The sequence below is a fragment of the Lytechinus pictus genome, chromosome 12 (assembly GCF_037042905.1).
Source record: "Lytechinus pictus isolate F3 Inbred chromosome 12, Lp3.0, whole genome shotgun sequence".
NCBI lineage: Eukaryota > Metazoa > Echinodermata > Echinoidea > Temnopleuroida > Toxopneustidae > Lytechinus > Lytechinus pictus.
Genome location: NC_087256.1, coordinates 28726100 through 28745429, shown reverse-complemented (window position 1 = coordinate 28745429; position 19330 = coordinate 28726100). Strand labels below are relative to the sequence as shown.

The following is a 19330-nucleotide window of genomic DNA, read 5'->3' as shown; positions in this document are numbered from 1 at the left end:
GAGCTGTGCCTGTGATTTGCATGAAATTGTAATGTTACATAAAATATATGGAAACCTCTGTGAATGGGCTGTATAAAACCACAGTACTAAAAATAACACCAGCCAAAGTGTTGTGAGAGGACTGTACCCAGCAGGTGTTAAAAATACACCAAGGAGTTTGAATATAACACCTAACAGCATTAATATAGCAAACAGAATGTACCAAAATAACACCATGAACTTGACACTGGAGTAAAGTGCTTGGTGCTATCATCCCAGAACACCGAGTGGTGTAATTTTAACGCTATTGTCTTTACAGTATACAATAACATTGTTGATGCCGACTATACCTACATCACCATCAGAAACTTACAGGCTTTACAGAAAACACAGACATGTCAAAAAGATGAAAGACAGACAAAAGAGTCAATGTGTTCAATATCAATTGAAGAAGATCCAAAGTAAAAAAAAATATATATATAACCAGGAGTAGATTTATCAGCAAATATTATATCACTTTATTCCAACAACATATACCCCTTGAACCTAGTATGGTGATTGTTACACAGCTTATTATTCAAAGACAAACATTCACAGAGTAGCAATTAACATATAAGTGAAAATTCATTCTGAAAGACAGATGACAAAACTAAAACTATTGCACAAAAGAATTACAAGTGATGGGGAAATAATATTCAAGGTGGTTACTTTTTGAACAAAAGAAAAAAATAGGAAACAAAAACAAACAACAACTGAAATAATCCAATTTCTTTGTTGAAATTCCCATAGTTTTAAAGCCGTAATAAAGTGGTTAACAATGAAGGCAGCAATATTCTACATGGAATTCACCTGATGCTTTTATTACGAAAAGATATTGTGTGGTTAAAATAAAAAAATTACACTTTTTTTGAAATACCATTGACCTTTGTAAATTATTCTACATATAAGTCAATTAATAGAGGTTGTCGAATTCGCAAATACTTCCACTAAATACACAAAACCTGGTAGCCCCTGAAATATAGACAGCAATTTTGAGAAATACTCTCTACACATACGCATTTCCCCTCCAATTTAAGAAGAAAGAAATAGTAATATCTAGCAGCTATTGCATGAATTATGGACAATGTCATGCATAGAAATTCTTGAGGTCAAATATTTTATGACCAGCACAAAAAAAATGGTGTATCAATTCATGCAGGTCATATTTGTCATATAAATTTGAAAATCCAGGTAAATATTTTGAATGTAATATAGTTAAATACACCTATTATGCAGGGCCGTAGCTAGAGGGGGGGTATGGGGGGGTGTGACACCCCCCCAACATTCATGGCAGTCGGCAAAATCATGTACCAGTTGGCAAAATGACGGATAGGGGAGAAAAAGAGGGAAAGAAGGGAAGAGAAAAAAGAAAGAAGGAGAGAGAGAGAGAGAGGGAGAAAGAAAGAAAGAAAGAAAGAAAGAAAGAAAGAAAGAAAGAAAGAAAGAAAGAAAGAAAGAAAGAAAGAAAGAAAGAAAGAAAGAAAGAAAGAAAGAAAGAAAGAAAGAAAGAAAGAAAGAAAGAAAGAAAGAAAGAAAGAAAGAAAGAAAGAAAGAAAGAAAGAAAGAAAGAAAGAAAGAAAGAAAGAAAGAAAGAAAGAAAGAAAGAAAGAAAGAAAGAAAGAAAGAAAGAAAGAAAGAAAGAAAGAAAGAAAGGAAAGAAAAATAGGGGTACTAACTTCGAAGAAGGTTACGTCTTATAGAGTAAAGACATGCCAGTTGGCAAATCCAAGTCCATGTAGCCAGGCTTAGAGCCCTACTAGTCAGCAAAATACAAAGGACAAAGCAGATGGAGCTATAATAACACACTAAGTAAGCCCCCGGTCCTCCCCCAATATCAAGCTTGTGAGTTTGCAAATTATACCACGATTATTGACGATTTAACAAACACATTGGTTTTGTAAAATTAGAGGTAAGACTAGATAGGTAAATTAATATGGGGTGGGATGAATTTCCAAGGTTTAAGTTGAATAATCAAAGCCAAAGATAGTTGGCAAATTATAAAGTGGGCCTTTTAAAGTGGCAATACACTATACGCTCTACCGGTCAGCAAAGTGATGTACAAGTACTGCCCCGTTTCAGATCTGAAAAGAACAGAACACAAGACTTGTAAAAACTGGTAACTCTGCAGTTGGCAAATTCATGAAGACAAGTCTACAACTTGTAGACTTGTCTACAAGTTTGCAGTTGGCAAAAAACACAAAAATGTTTTTAGTTATTTTTACTAAATTCTGTCGCCAAAGATTTTTTTTTAATTTATGGTGTCAGAATGTGCTTGGGGTGGGGATGGGTGGGAGTGGGGGCAGGTTGGGGTTGCATCATTCCTGGTGCTCGCATTGTCTGACTAGTGAGATATATAGTCCTGTTATATTTTAAGTCCATAAAAATTATGCACCAAATTATCTCCTCGCACTTCAAGTTATTATTGTTTTATGTAGTGACATTTGCTTTTTTCATGACTATATACTTAAGGTGATTGCCCCCTTTTAAGGCCTTCATAAAACATTTCCAGTCTGTGCTTACGTTCGCATTAGTGTGGACCGATATAGATACAGTTAGGCTGGTGTTAAACACCGGCGTTTTTGCAGTGCACGAATTCCTAAAGACATAAAAGGTCCCCTTTTCTGATCTAATTATAACAAATTTTCAGCTTGCGCTTCGCGCTCGCATCACTTAATTAGTGAAATAATAAATTCCTACAAACAAGCCATAGAATGCCCCTCTTCAGGTCTGAATTTCAAAAATTGTCAGCTCGCGCTTCTCGCCCGCAATATTTCATTAGTGAAATACGTATCATGTTCATGATTAAAATGACCACAAAAAGTGCTTCATGTGCCAGTGTAATTCTAACAAAATCAGCGAGCGCTTGGCGCTCGCATTAGATGACTATGATGAGATACGTACGCACTTCATAAATTCCAAAAGATAGTCCTTAAAATGTCTCTTTTTATGGTTAAGTTATACAAAAAATTTCAGCTCGCGCTTTGCGCTCGCATTGTTTGTTTTGTGAGACAGGTACGTATCATGATTACAAAACTTTGCGTATAATGTCCCTTACGACTAAATATCAAACATTTTCAGCTCGCGCTTCGCGCTCGCATTATTTGATCACTAAGATACATATCCGTTTAATGGCACAGTCCTTAAAATGTCTCTATTAGGTCAGTATACCTGGCAATTGAGCGCGCTTCGCGCGCCCACTTAATGACTCAAAATTTTTGCTGGTGCCCCCCCCCATGCCGTGACCCACGGTACGCCACTGTTAGCAGTAGCACTCTTAAAATTTTAGTTGAGACATCTTGCACAGAAGGTCCATTAAAAATAACAAATTCAATTCTAATAATTCAAAATCTTTTAGCATGTGATTATTGTAGGGGGGCACATCCCCACCAGACTCCCCCTGTGCTCACGTTGGCGCTGTCACTCCAAATTTAGTTGGCAAATTTAGCTGGTACACCCCCCCCCCAACAAAATGCTTCTGGCTACGGCCCTGCTATTATGTATTGTCTGTAAAATAATTTTAATTAGCAACATATGAAAAAAGGGGATTTATTTTTATTACCTATTTATAACATATAATAATAATAAAAAGCAACATATCTGGATAATGAACTTATTGAAAATCGGCAAGTTTGTTTTTCTAACAAAATTTTGATGACTTTTGCCCTTTACGTTCCCTCTTTTTTTTTAAAGGGGGGGGGGGTGGCACATTCATAAACTTTCTTATCCTACAATTTTTCATTATACAATATTACCGCTGTAACAATTACATATACAAAGCATAAAAGAGAATATTTGACTATGTTTACTGTATGGCAAAGCAAGAATAAATATTATGAATCATGGTCGGAATTTAATTCAAAAAGTTTTATAACATATTTCTAAGAAGAATTTACATAAAAATCATATCTAACTTAATGATAGGAGACATTACAATATATCTTTTAAAATGATGTAAACATATATATATATATATATATATATAATATCAATAATTATTCTAATGTTGTATTACGCCCAGTGGAATGATATATATCAAGCTCCCATTTCAGAAATGAGTAACCTAGCCAATACTATCAATGCGAATTATAATGAAGTACATGTATATACTATTTTTTTCAATTATATAACTCGAAATAAAAAAAATAATATAGGTATTTTAATCTCTCTAGCTAATGCAATATACAACACTTTTAAGAAAAAATATCAACTGAATAAAAAAAATCAACCATATAATAAAGCCAGTCATTAATACAATCATAATCTTGCTAGTTAATGTAATATACATTTCTCAAATACAAATTACTTTAAAAAAAAATCACCAATACAATAAAGGCAGTTATATTAAAATATTGCACAAATAAATGAAAATTTCTACAATACATGTAGTCAGACACGGATGATACACTCTAATGAACTGTTTTCCTGTTTTTATTGTTGTGTCATCTGAAATGTTGAATAGAAATAAGCCACTGAGAAATTATATTTTGAGAAAAACCAAGTTTAACTTAACAACACTTGTATATTGCTTGTGTAAAACCATCCATGATATTCACTCTTTGTGAAAGAAAAGTGAATAATACGTATAAGATCACTTAATATATTGTCTCAATGAAATGCATGTACAAAAGCATTGTCTCCTGGGATGCTGAATGGTCCAAAGGGAAAGGATGGACTTTGCCATAGATGAGGATCCTCATCACACCAAAACTTGAACAAATCAATATTTCTTCATAAATAAAAGATTTAATACATGAACCCCCACCCCAAATGGCAAAAAATTGAATACATTTACTGTCTGAAAACAACAATCTTCAATATAATCATCAGTATTTCAGATATTCATTTATGTTGTGTGGAATGTCTTTACTAACAATTTCTAACAACAGCTATCTTTACATAACACTGCAATATGTAGGCCCCAAGGTTATCATCACTTTGTAAGGAGAAAAATAAGCCCAGCTAAAAATCATTATGCAGCATCATACGTACATGTTTGAAATTGAAATCTGCTCCCATAACGAACCTATATAATAAAAATATCATAGCAATTATTTTTGCCCTTGTACACATAACACAATGATTCACTTAATATCATTACCAATCTGTAATGAGCAAATTAACTGACCTCCCTTTAAATCTAAGGAACTAAATGCATTAAACAAACTTCCATAGCTAAATTTACATATCATATATGCAGGAACATTAATAACAAACTCCTTTATATTTTGTAAAGATAAACAATACAAACTTTCATAACAATGACCAATATTCATATGAGGCATATTACAAGAGCATAAACTTACTAATTACTTTTTTACTACCGCAGCCAATAAAACAAAGACACGTAATCAACAAAATTGCATGTACATGTACCGTTTTTTGTATTATGCTGAAAACCTTGGAAGTCATAGGCCCGTATTCTGAAATCGGGTTTAATCAAACCTCGGTCTAAACTAGATCCGACTTTCGATTACGGGCCATAGAATGCAAATAAAGCATTTCAGTTGAACTTGAAATAAATCCTATTGCACGAAATAATAATGCTGGCAAATAATCATAAGAATAAAGAGTGGCACTGTGCTGAATTTAACAAGAATACAAATGCTAAAAAACAATGCTTGGTAATAGCAATACATTGCAAGTAACACGTCAGCTGTCAATATATGTTCTCATTTTTTGTAGATTTTGGGCAACGTACATGTATTATGGGCAAAAGTACCATGTCTCCACTGATTCAAGGAATTATTCCCTTAAATTTGCGGATCTTTTAAAAATTGGTGTCGGAATGAAAAAAAAAAACCCTCAGATATCAATGTGGCAAAGTTTGATTATAAATCAATGAAATTTGATCAGTTTAGTTGACCCTGATCAAATGGTATGGATCAGGGGAAAAAATTACACATGGGCTCAGGTGATTTGCCCCCGAAACGTTCAAAAGAGCCCCAGAAAACCCCCCATTCACTGCAATGTTAAAGTTTATCCAATGTAGTAGATTTAGGCAGTAAGTTATGAAAAGTAGCCCCCCCAAAAAAAATTCCTGATATGGATTGATGCCTTTTGGTCTGATTCTTTATTGCATTTGTAGACAGTCAAAGTGAACCCTGTGTAAGCGTTGTGGTGTAGTGGTTCTGACTCTTGCCTTGTAATCAGAGGGTCATGTGTTCGAATCCCACCATGGCCTAGCATCCTTTGGCAAGGCGTCAATCCACAATTTGCCACTCTCCACCCAGGTATTAAATGGGTACCCGGTAGGATGCGAAAACCTATCTAGTATGCCTAGCAATTGAGTCTTGGAACTCTTGTTGGAATGCTCCTCAGGGAGTGGAGAAGGTGCATACATTGTATGCGGGCATGCCAGGACCCGATGATCGGGGTAATAATACATCTGTAAAGGCCACCGCACACCTTACGACCCGACTGGTCTACAACTGGCTTGCGACCGAGTGAGGGGAAATGTGATGTCACAGCTCTTGTCAGCTTGAGAGTCGCAGACCGGTCATAGACAAATCGCAAGGAAAATCGGAAGGATTTGACATGTTGAATCCTTACAACTGGATCGCAAGCTCAATCCAACTTTCAGCCAATCAGACAGCACAGTTGCATGACGCGTACATGATATACAACGCGCATACGAAAAAGTAAGCGCCATGTTCTTAGTTGCTATGGCAAAAAGCAAAAAGTGCATGCGCGAGTCGCAGACCATATGGTAGTTGGATCGCAGGGTGTGCGGTGTCAAGGCTTATGACTACCTTGCGATTCATCTCCACTCACTCAGTCGCAGACCAGTTGTAGACCAGTCGGGTCGTAAGGTGTGCTGTGGCTTTAAAGCGCTTAGAGACGTTTTCGATGTATTAGGAGCTATTATTGCCTGTCCTAATTCATCTAACATTTCATCGATGGCCAATTTATACTTGCTGATGTCATGCTGCAATTTGACTGGAAAATGGCACGTTTGTTATTTCTTAGAATATGAGATTTGCAAAGTAATTTATACGAAACTGATTAATTTGTGCTTGTCTGTGGAGACTGTTTCCAAAATTATTGCAAACCCTCTGAAGTAATATTTCTTATAGCTATTTTAACATGGTATACACTGCAAAAGAAAGTAATTGCTCATATGAAAAGCATTACTCAGAACTAGAAATATTTTTCACCAAACAAAAATATTCTTCACTACAGATAAATGTTAATCATTATCGGATAAATTTTCAACAAGGTTCAATCAATTCTATGATGCTTTCATGTTATCTCACCTGAAATGGGTCAAGCATTTCTGTTCAATGTTAGTGTGAACCATTTCCAAATACAAGCTAATGTATACGATAGTTTAGAACCATTCTAAATCAGAGAGATAAAATATAATTAAAACAAGACTATTTGTAATAATTTATCAAAAGAATAGCTTGATAGCTCCCAGCTGTGTGAACTTTCTATTATTTTCTAATTCCATTTAGCCTGTTCTTTAGTCAAGTTTCTGTATGAATTCAATTGATAAATATCCCTTTCAAGAAAATAATCTACAAACCCTAACTAAACATACTCAAATAAAAAGTGATTGTCCTACAACATATTTTGTTCGAACATTATAGCATATCATCTGCATGAATACAGGATATCAGAATTGAGCAACAACTCGATGACATTTCAGCAATGTTCATTTTATTAATGCAACACTTAATGGAAGATTGAAGTAATGTGACTTTAGACACATTGAGGAGTATTGTCTACAACCACAAGATGTGTAGGTTTATCTCTTTTGAGCAGGGGTGATGACGGCTGAGTGGATTCTGTCCTCTCTAGTTGTATCTTCTCTTTGTTCTTCAACGTGAGCCGGTCAGCCACACTGTCAAAGAGGTTCTCAAGGGAACTGGTACTGATGGTCGCCCCGGTAGATGGATCACCATCCGCCTCCATCCAGGATGACATGAGCTTGTCACCTTCCTCCTGAAGATCTGTCTCCTGATCCTCAGGTTCTATCGCTGCATCCAGATCATCCAGGGTTTCCTCATCATCCTTGTTGCTGCCATTGCACGTAACATCGTCCAGATGGTCATCGCTTCCATCTGCGCGTCCTCGCTCGATTTCAAAGATGTTCTTGAGCAGCGCTCTCTCGGCTGAAGCGTTGACATTGCCATGGGCGTCTCCTCCGCCCGACGCATCCCTTTCGTTGATATCGATACATCTTCCTGACCCCTCATCATCTTCACTTGTTCTTTTCTCTCCTGGAGGAACCTGCCAAGGATCACTTGATGAGTCTTCTCCTAAAAAATTTTCATGGTTGTCTTCCAAGGTGATGAGGCTATTCTCAGTATCTGCCTTAACCAAATCAGTTTGGTGGCAGCGGTGGGATGGAGAGTCTTGTGACATTGATCTGACTTTCACCAACGTCTTCTGACCTTCTACTGCAACCAAATTCCTGTCTGTGTCTCTCCTGGTTAGCTCAACCCCAACCTGGTCATGTCTGGTTGGGGAGCTCTGTGACCTAGACCGTGATTCTGTTGCCTCAGCCGTTCCATCTGTCTCTTCCAGCAAGATCAGGCTGTCTTCCGTGTCCTTTCTCAACAGTTCTTTATGGCTGATGCCATGAGAGGGTGTACTGTGAGGGGTTGACCTTGTAGAGGATCCTTGACTCAAATTGCCATCCAGACTCCTAGGGCTGTCATCGCTGCTGCTTGAAACTTGGTGTGGAAGAAGGGTCTTCAACCCTGATGCCATGTTCTGCTTCTCTTTGGCCAGAAACGCTGCATTCCGAGCTGTCAAATAAAGAAGAAAATTCAACTGATCATCACCCATTCATTACAAGATAGAAACAAAAGTGAATATTATATTTCATAATGATTCGATTTTCATCAGGACACAAATGAAAAGGAATGACTATCTCAATGTAAAAAATGTCATTATCTCTTCTAATATAATGCAAATAAAAAATTAATATACAGGAAAACTTCCATAAGTCACATATTCGCCCAAGTCGATAAAAAATTTTAGACTTGATTATGCACAAAATATAATATATACTGTACCTCTTTTAAGTTGAATTTATTATTCGTTGTACAGATTTTTATGGCCCCAATAGAAATCAATGTATGCAAAATTGAAAATTTACCTGTGTTTTGCATTTCTAATTAGAAAGTTACGCTTACTTTAAAAGACTTGCTCCTCTCATTCTTGTGTTTGTAATACAACAAATAATCTTCTCCATCAAATAAAAAAATAAGCTGTTTAAACTGTAGTAAGCAAAGGGTTTAATGTGCACCTACATGTCTGGCTTATCAGAAAAAAACATTAGTTTGCACACTTATCAGATGTTAATTGGAGTTTGAAGAGTAGCAATATTATTATTTGTACACATGACCTTTGTTCAGATATGCCATTGACTTTTACACGTGAAATACGATTTATGCACCCTATTGTGGTTCAATGAAAACCTTCCTTATTTTCAAAACTTCAACAAACTAAACTTTCTATATCATACAGTAAACTACAAAGGAAAATCAAGAGTGTGACATCATCAACTCTAATTTGAATATCACCTGTTAAGCATATTACCATTTTGTTAAAATAAGGGAATCTATTTATGTCACAACTTTCTTAATTTACAACCGATTTTGGTGAAATTTTCAGCTGAATACTTGGCCTGGGTCTGAACGGAGGGAATACCAGAATCTGTCTGATATGTGCGGGTTCCGGTTTTGTTTTTTCCATTCCGGTATTCCGATAAAACAATGTAATACATAACAAATAGTTTAACATTTTATTCTTCTGAATATCTTAACATAATTATCGAGTATGTTTTATTCAGTCTGACCAATCGTAACCTTGGTTTCTTTGTTACATTTCAGGTGACCACCGAGAAAAATATGATGACGGGGAAAAACTTGCTGATGTTTACTTGGCCATTTTGTTATCTTTGTTAATAGCTAAACTACGAGACGCATATAGAGGGCGGCAGACTCTATATGCATTTCGTAGCTTAGCTACTAACAAAAATAACAACATGGCCACGTTAACATCGACAATTTTTTCCCAGTCTTCTCATAATAATTTTCTTTTCTTTTTTTAGAATGTTTGTTTAAAAATGAAATCAATATTGTATAATCTGTGACTTCTTTGTACTTCCCCGTTCGTGAATTCATTTATCGGGATACCGGATTCCGACCGGCGCAACACCGGTGGATTCCGGAACAAAAAAAATTCAGACATGACACAGGCCTACTTGATACCTGATTGAGTTAGCTGTATTTCAGTCAACTATAAGTTGGGTGAACTTGACATACAAAGGGGTGCTACCAGTTATTTTTTCCCAGACAGGGGAGGTGTGACAGAACGTATAAAGTTAAGGAACTAACCTCCAGCTCCTGACCCAGCCGGTAACGTCCAGAGACCAGCTACCTCCAAAGTCTTGAGTTTTTTCTCTAACTCAGCTACTCTCTTACCGAGGATCCTAAAAATATAACAAAAAAACAGCTCACACATTGATTGATTTGATTGATAAGCATTATAGTGTTATGTGATAAGACATATTTTTCAAGATTCAAGATTTATTCATTCCATTCGATAAAAAGATACAATTCATACATACAAATTTACAAGATTTACATACAAATTTACAAGATTTACATTTGGATACAATACAATTTATACAAACACAGAAATGGTATTGATGTCACATATACAGAAAAAAATCAAATGGAAATGGGTCACTGCAAAAGTTCAAAAAGGGACTTGAACTTGTCAAGGCTGTGTCCCAAACTGGAATTAAACATTGTTGCAATGGATAGTTTAAGGTAAATAATTATAAAAAACAATACAAAAATAAGGAATTTTACAAAATAAACATAAAGTGAAGTGAAGAGGGTGTGAAAAGCTGAATTATTATCGTATGAAAAAGTATATAAATAGGGATTAGGTATGTGTTAACTTTAACAGATATGACTTTAATCTTCTTTTATAACCATTGTGGCGACCAACATCGGGGATTTTTTTGTCTGTGTTTTTGTGTCTAAATTTGTCATATTTTCTGTTCTGCCGTATGATATTTGCTCATTCTATCTTCTGGAAAGATGGCTTGGATATCCAGCAGAAGTTTCATACTACTTTGCTTAGCATTTTTGGTGCTCTCGATTGATTATGGATTTGGAATCGACTCAAATACTTGGACATACCCTAATAGTCTTGTGTACACACGGAATGAATTGCTTGAGATACAGGAATCGCTGGCGGCGCCTCCGCCTGATGGATGTGAACGCTTCTCAAGGGATATCAAACCACGTAAAAGAGGCAAGAGAGGAGGAGTCCGAGAGAAAGTAAGGAAAAGGGGTAATAAACCCCCATTACCTACTATGATTATTGGTAATGTTCGGTCATTGACGAACAAAATGGATGAACTTGGTACTTTATGTAAATACATGCATGAATATAGAGAATCATGTTTGATGGCTTATACAGAAACTTGGCTTAACGACAATATCCCTGATAGTGCTTTAGATCTACCTAACTTTGCTATGATTAGGGCCGATAGGACAATTGATTCAGGAAAGACGAGGGGAGGCGGGATTTGTTTATACATCAGTCAGAGATGGTGTAATAATTGGACAGTGAAAAGTCAGATTTGTTCACCAGATATTGAACTTCTTGCAGTTGGACTAAGACCCTTTTACCTCCCAAGAGAATTCCCACAGGTCTTCATCATCACCGTCTACATTCACCCCCGAGCTGACGTCACGATCGCTAGTGAGACCATAGCTGAAAAAGTTCACGAACTCCAGACACAATCACCCGAAGCGCCGATTCTGATTAATGGGGATTTCAATCAATGCCGATTGAACATTGTTCTTCCCAATTTTGAGCAGTATATTAACATTCCGACGAGAAATGATGCCACTTTAGACCTTTGTTATGGTAATATCCGCAACGCATATACAAGCAAGGCATGTCATCAGAAAGGCAGCTCCGATCATACGAACATCCAACTTATACCGGTATATAAGCAGAAACTGAAAAGAGCGTCAGTTGCAACCAAGCAACGCTATGTCTGGTCTGATCACGTGACCGAGAAACTCCAAGCTTGTTTTGACTGCACGAATTGGAACGCCCTACTGGACTCATCGGATACGCTTCATGAAGCAGTAGATGCCGTCACCGATTATATACGCTTTTGTGTTGACACAAACGTTCCCTGCAAGTCATCGAAAATCTACCCAAACAATAAACCCTGGGTATCAAAAGAACTGAGAGACTTAATGAACTTTAAGAATGATGCATTATGCTCCGGTAATCGGGTTGAAGTAAAGAATATCCAAAAACTAATAAAAGAAAAGGTCAAGTCGTGCAAAAGTTTGTATAAAGAAAAGATTGAAAGAAGTTTCAAGGATAATGACCCGAAAACTGCATGGAAAACCCTACAAAATGTAACTAACTACAAAACAAAACAAGGGGTACCCCAATCAACTGTGTGTCAATCTTTTGTAGATAATCTAAATGAATTCTATTGCAGATTCGATAGGGAAGATTTTTCGTTTGAGAACAACGAACTAGCAAGGAAATTAAAAGGAAAAAAGATGGATGAATACGACAGCAATAGAATTGTTTTGACGGAACATGACGTAAGAGTGTTGTTAGGTCGCGTAAAGGTCAACAAGTCACCCGGTCCAGATTGTATCCCGAATAAAGTTTTGAAAACATGTAAAGACCAGCTCGCTGGTATTTTCAGACAACTGTTTCAAATCGCCCTCGACTGTGGAGTTATTCCGGAACTTTGGAAAACATCATCCATAGTTCCTATTCCAAAAATCAAGAACCCGGTTGATATGAATGATTATCGACCGATTGCGTTAACATGCAGTATAATGAAATGTTTCGAGAAACTGATGTTAAAATGTCTGTTGAAACAAACAGAGGCCCACTTAGATCCATTACAGTTTGCTTATAGATCAAACAGGGGAGTAGAAGATGCAGTTCTACTGCACTTACACAAAACATTGTCTCATTTAGATAAGTCTAAAACGTATGTGAGATCGACATTTATCGATTTTTCAAGTGCATTTAACACTTTGGTTCCACATCTGCTAATTCAGAAACTAGATGAATATAATGTTGATCCACAATTATCACTTCTACTTCTTGACTTTTTGATGAACCGACCACAAATGGTTAAAGTTGGACAGATTAAGTCAGGTGTTAGTTCAGTTAATGTCGGGGTACCCCAAGGATGTGTTCTGTTCTCAATATATACAAGCGACTGTGTTAGCACAAATAATGAATGTTTGATTATTAAGTACGCTGATGATACCGTAATATCTGGGTTCCTTTCCGTGGATGCAAACCGCTATTTCTCTGAAGTATCACATTTCGTCAAATGGTGTGACACTCATCATTTGCTTTTGAATGTAGGAAAAACAAAAGAAATAATCATTGACTTTTGAAGAAATGTTACTGAGCACATGCCACTCGAAATACATGGAAAGCCCATTGAACAGGTCAAGAAATACAAGTACCTTGGTACCACAATCACGAATACTCTTGACTGGACTGAAAACACAATCTCAATTCAAAAGAAGGCAAATCAAAGACTCTTTTTCATTCGCCAACTCAAAAAGCTCCATTTGGATAGGTCGATTTTGTCCCTGTTTTACAAGTCTATTATCCAGTCAGTTGTAATGTTCAATATAATTTGCTTCTACAGCAACCTTACTAAATCGAACAAAGAGAAGCTTAAACGCCCACGGAAAATTGCCCAGAAAATAATCGGTCTTGAATTACCCCCAATTGAAATTCTGTACAACGAGAGATTACTGGCTAAAGTTGAGGTTATCTTAAAAAATCCATCTCACCCTCTACACTGCTATTATAACTTCAATAGGTCTGGTGTACGCCTCTGTGTCTCCCGTACTAACAGAGTACGTTTTAGGCAGTCATTCGTCCCCAATTCTCAACATGTGTTTAATAGTACAGTTGTCAGATAGAATGGGGAATTGCACTTAGCTTACTGTGAACCCCGCCCCTTTTAATACTCACCTTTAATTTACTGTCTCGCAAAACTCGTTCCACCCCCCCCCTACGTATTCGGGCTGGAGATGGAATCACAAACCAATTAATATTTGAATAATTAATCAATTTATACATATGCAATTGTACTTTTTTCTATTATATTTGAAATAACGTATACGGCATTTTGTTTGTGTATGTAATCCCACGGTATTGTAAGTCTATTTCATTCTGTCTATGTGCATATGTATTTGTAAGTTTGTAAACCCGATGTGAAATGAATTTCCTACACAGGACAATAAATACATTCAATTCAATTCATTGAAATTACGAGTTTGACGTATCTCTTGAGGAAGTGCGTTCCAAATAAGGGGTGCAGTATGTTTAAAAGTAAATGAAACAAATGTTTTAGTACATCTGAATATATGAAATTTCTCTTTATGACGAGTATTGTAATTATGGATCTCATTATTGAATGATAATAATAATTGAATATTTTCAGGTAAAGATGTGTTTACATGTCTGAAGAGGATTAATCCTATTAGAAATTTATTAAGCTTATATATATCAAGTACATTCAATTTGAGAAACAAAGGTTTAGAGTGGGCATGAAAATCAGATAAAGTACAGTATCTAACTACTCTCTTTTGTAGTTTTAGAAGTTTGTCTAACTTTGATGGATATGTATTTCCCCAGACAATGTTTCCATAACTTAAATAAGGTAGGACAAGTGTATTATACAACAAAATAAGAATATTCCTAGGTAAGAGAAAACGTAGTTTGCCGATGATACCAATATTTTTTGAAGTCCTTTTAGTTACGGCAAGAATTTGGCTATCCCAAGTCAAATTTTGATCAATGATCACGCCTAAAATCACATATCTCACATATTAAATAATATATCAATACTTCTCCAGGAAGTATACCAACTCCAACTTTCTTAAGAAAGTATTACTCATTCTTCTTCCAGCTAAACTTCTGATGAACACACATTTCATGGGTTTCTTATTCACTACATTTCATGTTCTCACTAAAAGGTCAACTCCCCCCACTTCAGAGTAAAATTATGACATACAGATTGTTTTGGTCAAGCGTCCAACTGGAGCTTCAACATTTAAGAACTAACATGTGTAAATGTCCCTCTTTATACTATGCAGAATACTACTCTAAGTCTATTGACATAATAACTGATAATGATATCAGTTTTCCGGTGGGAATACCATTTCTAATGCACGACTGTCACGCAAGCTCTTAAAGGGAAACAAGATCACCAATATACTGATGTTGTATAAAAACTGTGCATTAATCTTGAGAAGCATGTCTAAATCTTGCATACAAGAGATGATTCAATCATTTAAGGGGTTTAATTAACTACATGATCAATAACTTTTTATAGCCTTCTTTTTCTTCCCCACTCTCCCTCCCCGTCCTTTTACAGTACTTGAATAATCGGGGGGGGGGGGGATGGGGTGGTTGCCTCTGCCCCACTGTAGCACAGCTCCAGCAAGACGTGAAATTGCATCTAAGCGCACATGCTTTACACCCCCCAAATAATAAACCTCTTTGGGTATTAAAGCTTTCCCTTTAAACAATATTTCAGCTACATGGACAAGCAGGTGTTGACTACCATCTATTTACACAAGATTTTCCTTTTGGTGTGTATTTCAGGAAGGAACCACAGGGCAGTGAATGTAAAATATGTAAAGAATGTATTTCATTGTATTGACAGAGCAATGTCTATGTATTAATAGATGACATAATGTAATCTCAAGGTTCATTTGCATGTTGATAAAAACATGACACACCACACGTAAACAGGACTGTTTTTTAGAATATTTTTATCTTTGTACTGTACATTATGAAACATTGTCCTAATAATAGCACTATCTACCCAAGGTAGTAACCCCATACGCTTTAATCACGTTCTTATAGTATCAACATAATAATACCATACTTGGCGCTGCTAAGTAAACATCAGTGCTCGCAGTATTAAAGGAATTCAATCATATGCACAACAAGAGTGTCGCTAAGGCGAGCCCATTATACGCCCTCCTGTAACACGGAAAATGGAGTCATTGGTCAAGCAAGAAAAGTGGAAGGTGGCGACTTCACCTTTGACCTTCTGACCTCAAAACCAATAGAATTCCTGGGATCCATGCTCGTATCATACACAACAAATTATATGAGCCTAGGTAAAGTTAAACTGAAGTTATCGTGTTTACAAAGACTTCAGAAGGGTAAGATGAAAACATTTCAGTGTGACGTTGACCTTTGACCTTTTGACCTCAAAATTAATAGGCTTCCTGGGATAAGATAAGATTGATTTTATTTATACACGGTTAAAAAGCCCAAACAGTTCACAGACTGATTTCCATTGGGGCCATGTGGAACATAATATACAATTGACATTGTCAACATTTTAAAACCACCGTTTAACGAACAATATATATTAAAAGAATATGTTAACCTAAACAGAAGCATCAATGAAATATTACAAAGGAATCATTGAAAGGTGAAGAGGAGGGGAGAAGAAAAAAGGAAGAAGAAGGGAAAAGTGAGAAGGAGAAGATAACAGAAGAAGAAAAGAAGAAGAAAAAAGTATAATAATGATAATAAGAAGAAGACGAAGAAATTATATACCGTTCTCAAAAACAAATATAACATACAACATGAAATATCTATCGGTAATTCGAACAAAGCGGTGCATACAACATGGTAATAGTAAATGTGAAAATGAAAAAGTAAAATGTCAAAGTAAATACATGTTTCTATAATGGACAATCGAGCACAAGAAAATGAATACATGATTTATCAATGTTAAAGGTCAAGTCCACCCCAGCAAAATATTGATTTGAATAAGTAGAGAAAAATCAAACTAGCATAACACTGAAAATTTCATCAAAATCGGATGTAAAATAAGAAAGTTATGGCATTTTAAAGTTTTACTTATTTTTCACAAAACAGTGATATGCACAACTCAGTGACATGCAAATGAGTCAGTTGATGATGTCCATCACTCACTATTTCTTTTGTTTTTTTATTGTTTGAATTATACAATATTTCATTTTTTTCAGATTTGACCATAGGGACCGACTTGACTGAACCATATAGTATTAAACAATGCTAATTCCAAATGTTCAGGGAGGAATTAATCACTGTTTCACTTGACAATTAGGAGAAAATTAGAATATTTCATATCTCATATAATAAAAAAAAAAAAATAGTGAGTGGATGACGTCATCAGTCTCCTCATTTGCATACCGAACAGGATGTGCATATAACTGTTTTGTGAAATAAAACAAAACTTTAAAATGTCATACTCATAACTTTCTTATTTTGCATCCGATTTGATGAAATTTTCAGTGTTATGCTTGTTGGATTTTTCTCTTTTTATTTAAATCAATTTTTTTGTGGGGGTGGACTTGTCCTTTAAAAGCTAAACACATAATAACGACTGGAAAATTTATGATAACTAAACATACACTTAACATAATTATAAAGCATTAAAAACTTGGTTAATACTGAAGCTTGCCATATATAAAGCAAAACATATGAAATGATTGGACAATAATACATGTACTGGGAACAGTAAATAGAAATTGTCTGTTGATGTTTGATAAAAACAGTTAAACAGAATAATAGTCATTGTGATCCACATCACAAAGATAATCTCTTAAGACCTGTCTTAATATTGTGTTTCGTTTGTGCCGTTTGAATATTTGTGGGCAATGAGTTCCACATACTGGCGCCTCTGTACATAAACATGCGCTTTGCAGATTCAGTCTTTATTTGCATTATTTCCAAATTGAGATTCCCACTTCTTGCGTTATGTGATCTTTCTTTAAGGGAAAATCTATTGATTAGGTATGAAGGGGCTAAGTTATTGAATATGTTAAACATCATTAGTGCAACACTTTCTTTCCTTTTCTTTTCAAGTGTATCCCAATTTAGTTCATTTAGATTATCGTTTCCGGATGAACCCAGGCGGTATTATTGATATCGCGAGCTGCCCGATTTTGAATCTTTTAGACATTTGCCGCGATTTCCCCATACTACATCACAATATGACAGATGAGATGAAATCAGGGCGTTGTAGACTAGAATCATTGTATCCTTGTCAACCATACTTCGTATCGATTTTAGCATAAACAAACTGCTACTACATTTCTTTTGTACATTTTGAATGTGTTTTCCCCATGACAAATTTTCGTTCAGGCTAGTATCATACACACCAAATTAATTGAGCTTAGGTTAAGTTAAACTGAAGTTATCGCGTTTACAAGGAAAAGTTAAGGGACGGAGAGGACAGACACTGAGCGTGATACCATAACACGTCCCGTAGGCGTATAAAAACCCATGCACACATATGTGGAGAGTGGCAAATATAAATTTAACGCCTTGCAAATGGACGTTCATCATTGTCAGACAGGTTTAAGGTTTCAGCCAAAAGGTCCAATGTCCAGTTAGGCATAAACTAGACCACAAACCCTCTATTGATTTTCAGATATTGATTTTCACCTGCATGGACAGTGGCAATTTCAAAGTGTACATGTATGTTTAGACTCAAACCCAAAATATAAGATTTTAAATTTCATACTGAGGTGTAAATTAGAATGACACCTCCATACACATGTTGTGTGTCATTGGATAAGTTTCTGGACTTTGAACCACAAGGTCCTGGGTTCAAACAGCACAGCAGCACTAGCATCCTCTTGCAAGGCATTTTACCTACATTTGCCACACTCCATCCCTGTGTAGTAAATGGGTACATGGTAAGAAGTATTTCCTCATATGTTCAGTTGCCAAATCATAGCAGCCATGCTAAAACTGTGATAATAGCATGCAATGCTGAGAAACAGTGGTCAACCTAGTTGAAAAGGAATTCAAATTTTCATCTTCATTAATGTAAAGACAGCACATTTTTTTCAAACAAATGGGCTATGTGGCATGCTTTATAAAAGTAGGTTATGCCAGGAGGAGGCTCATATTAGCTAATCACTTTCGGTTTGTAATTGATATCAATCATATTGGCTAATCGTTTCCCCGATAGTGAATTACAAACAAGCAATCAGTCACACTCAAGAGTATTTGATCTTGAAAGCTCTTCCTTATCTACGACCCTATTATCATCAGATTCTTCTGAAGAACATACCTCTTGACCTTTATAATATAGATTAGCAATGTTTATCTTTCACTATTTCATTTCTTCTCTTTCCACATATATCTTTATACACCTCATAAATGGCATAGAATACACACTAGATGAGACACGAACTTTGCATTTCTGCTCTAACGAACAATCCATTGTATCTATCTCTATCATAAT

General features: G+C 35.9%; 1 protein-coding gene across 1 annotated transcript; it reads right to left on the bottom strand.

Annotated features, from left to right (window-relative positions):
* Positions 1-469: 469 nt before the first annotated feature.
* Positions 470-11707, bottom strand: LOC135156090 (uncharacterized). Its single transcript, XM_064107223.1, has 4 exons — positions 11679-11707; positions 10368-10462; positions 3510-8771; positions 470-1243 (listed from the first exon to the last, which is right to left on the bottom strand). Exons 1-3 carry the CDS (start codon positions 11705-11707, stop codon positions 7720-7722), a joined length of 1176 nt encoding a protein of 391 aa, XP_063963293.1. The 3' UTR covers positions 470-1243; positions 3510-7719.
* Positions 11708-19330: the final 7623 nt, after the last annotated feature.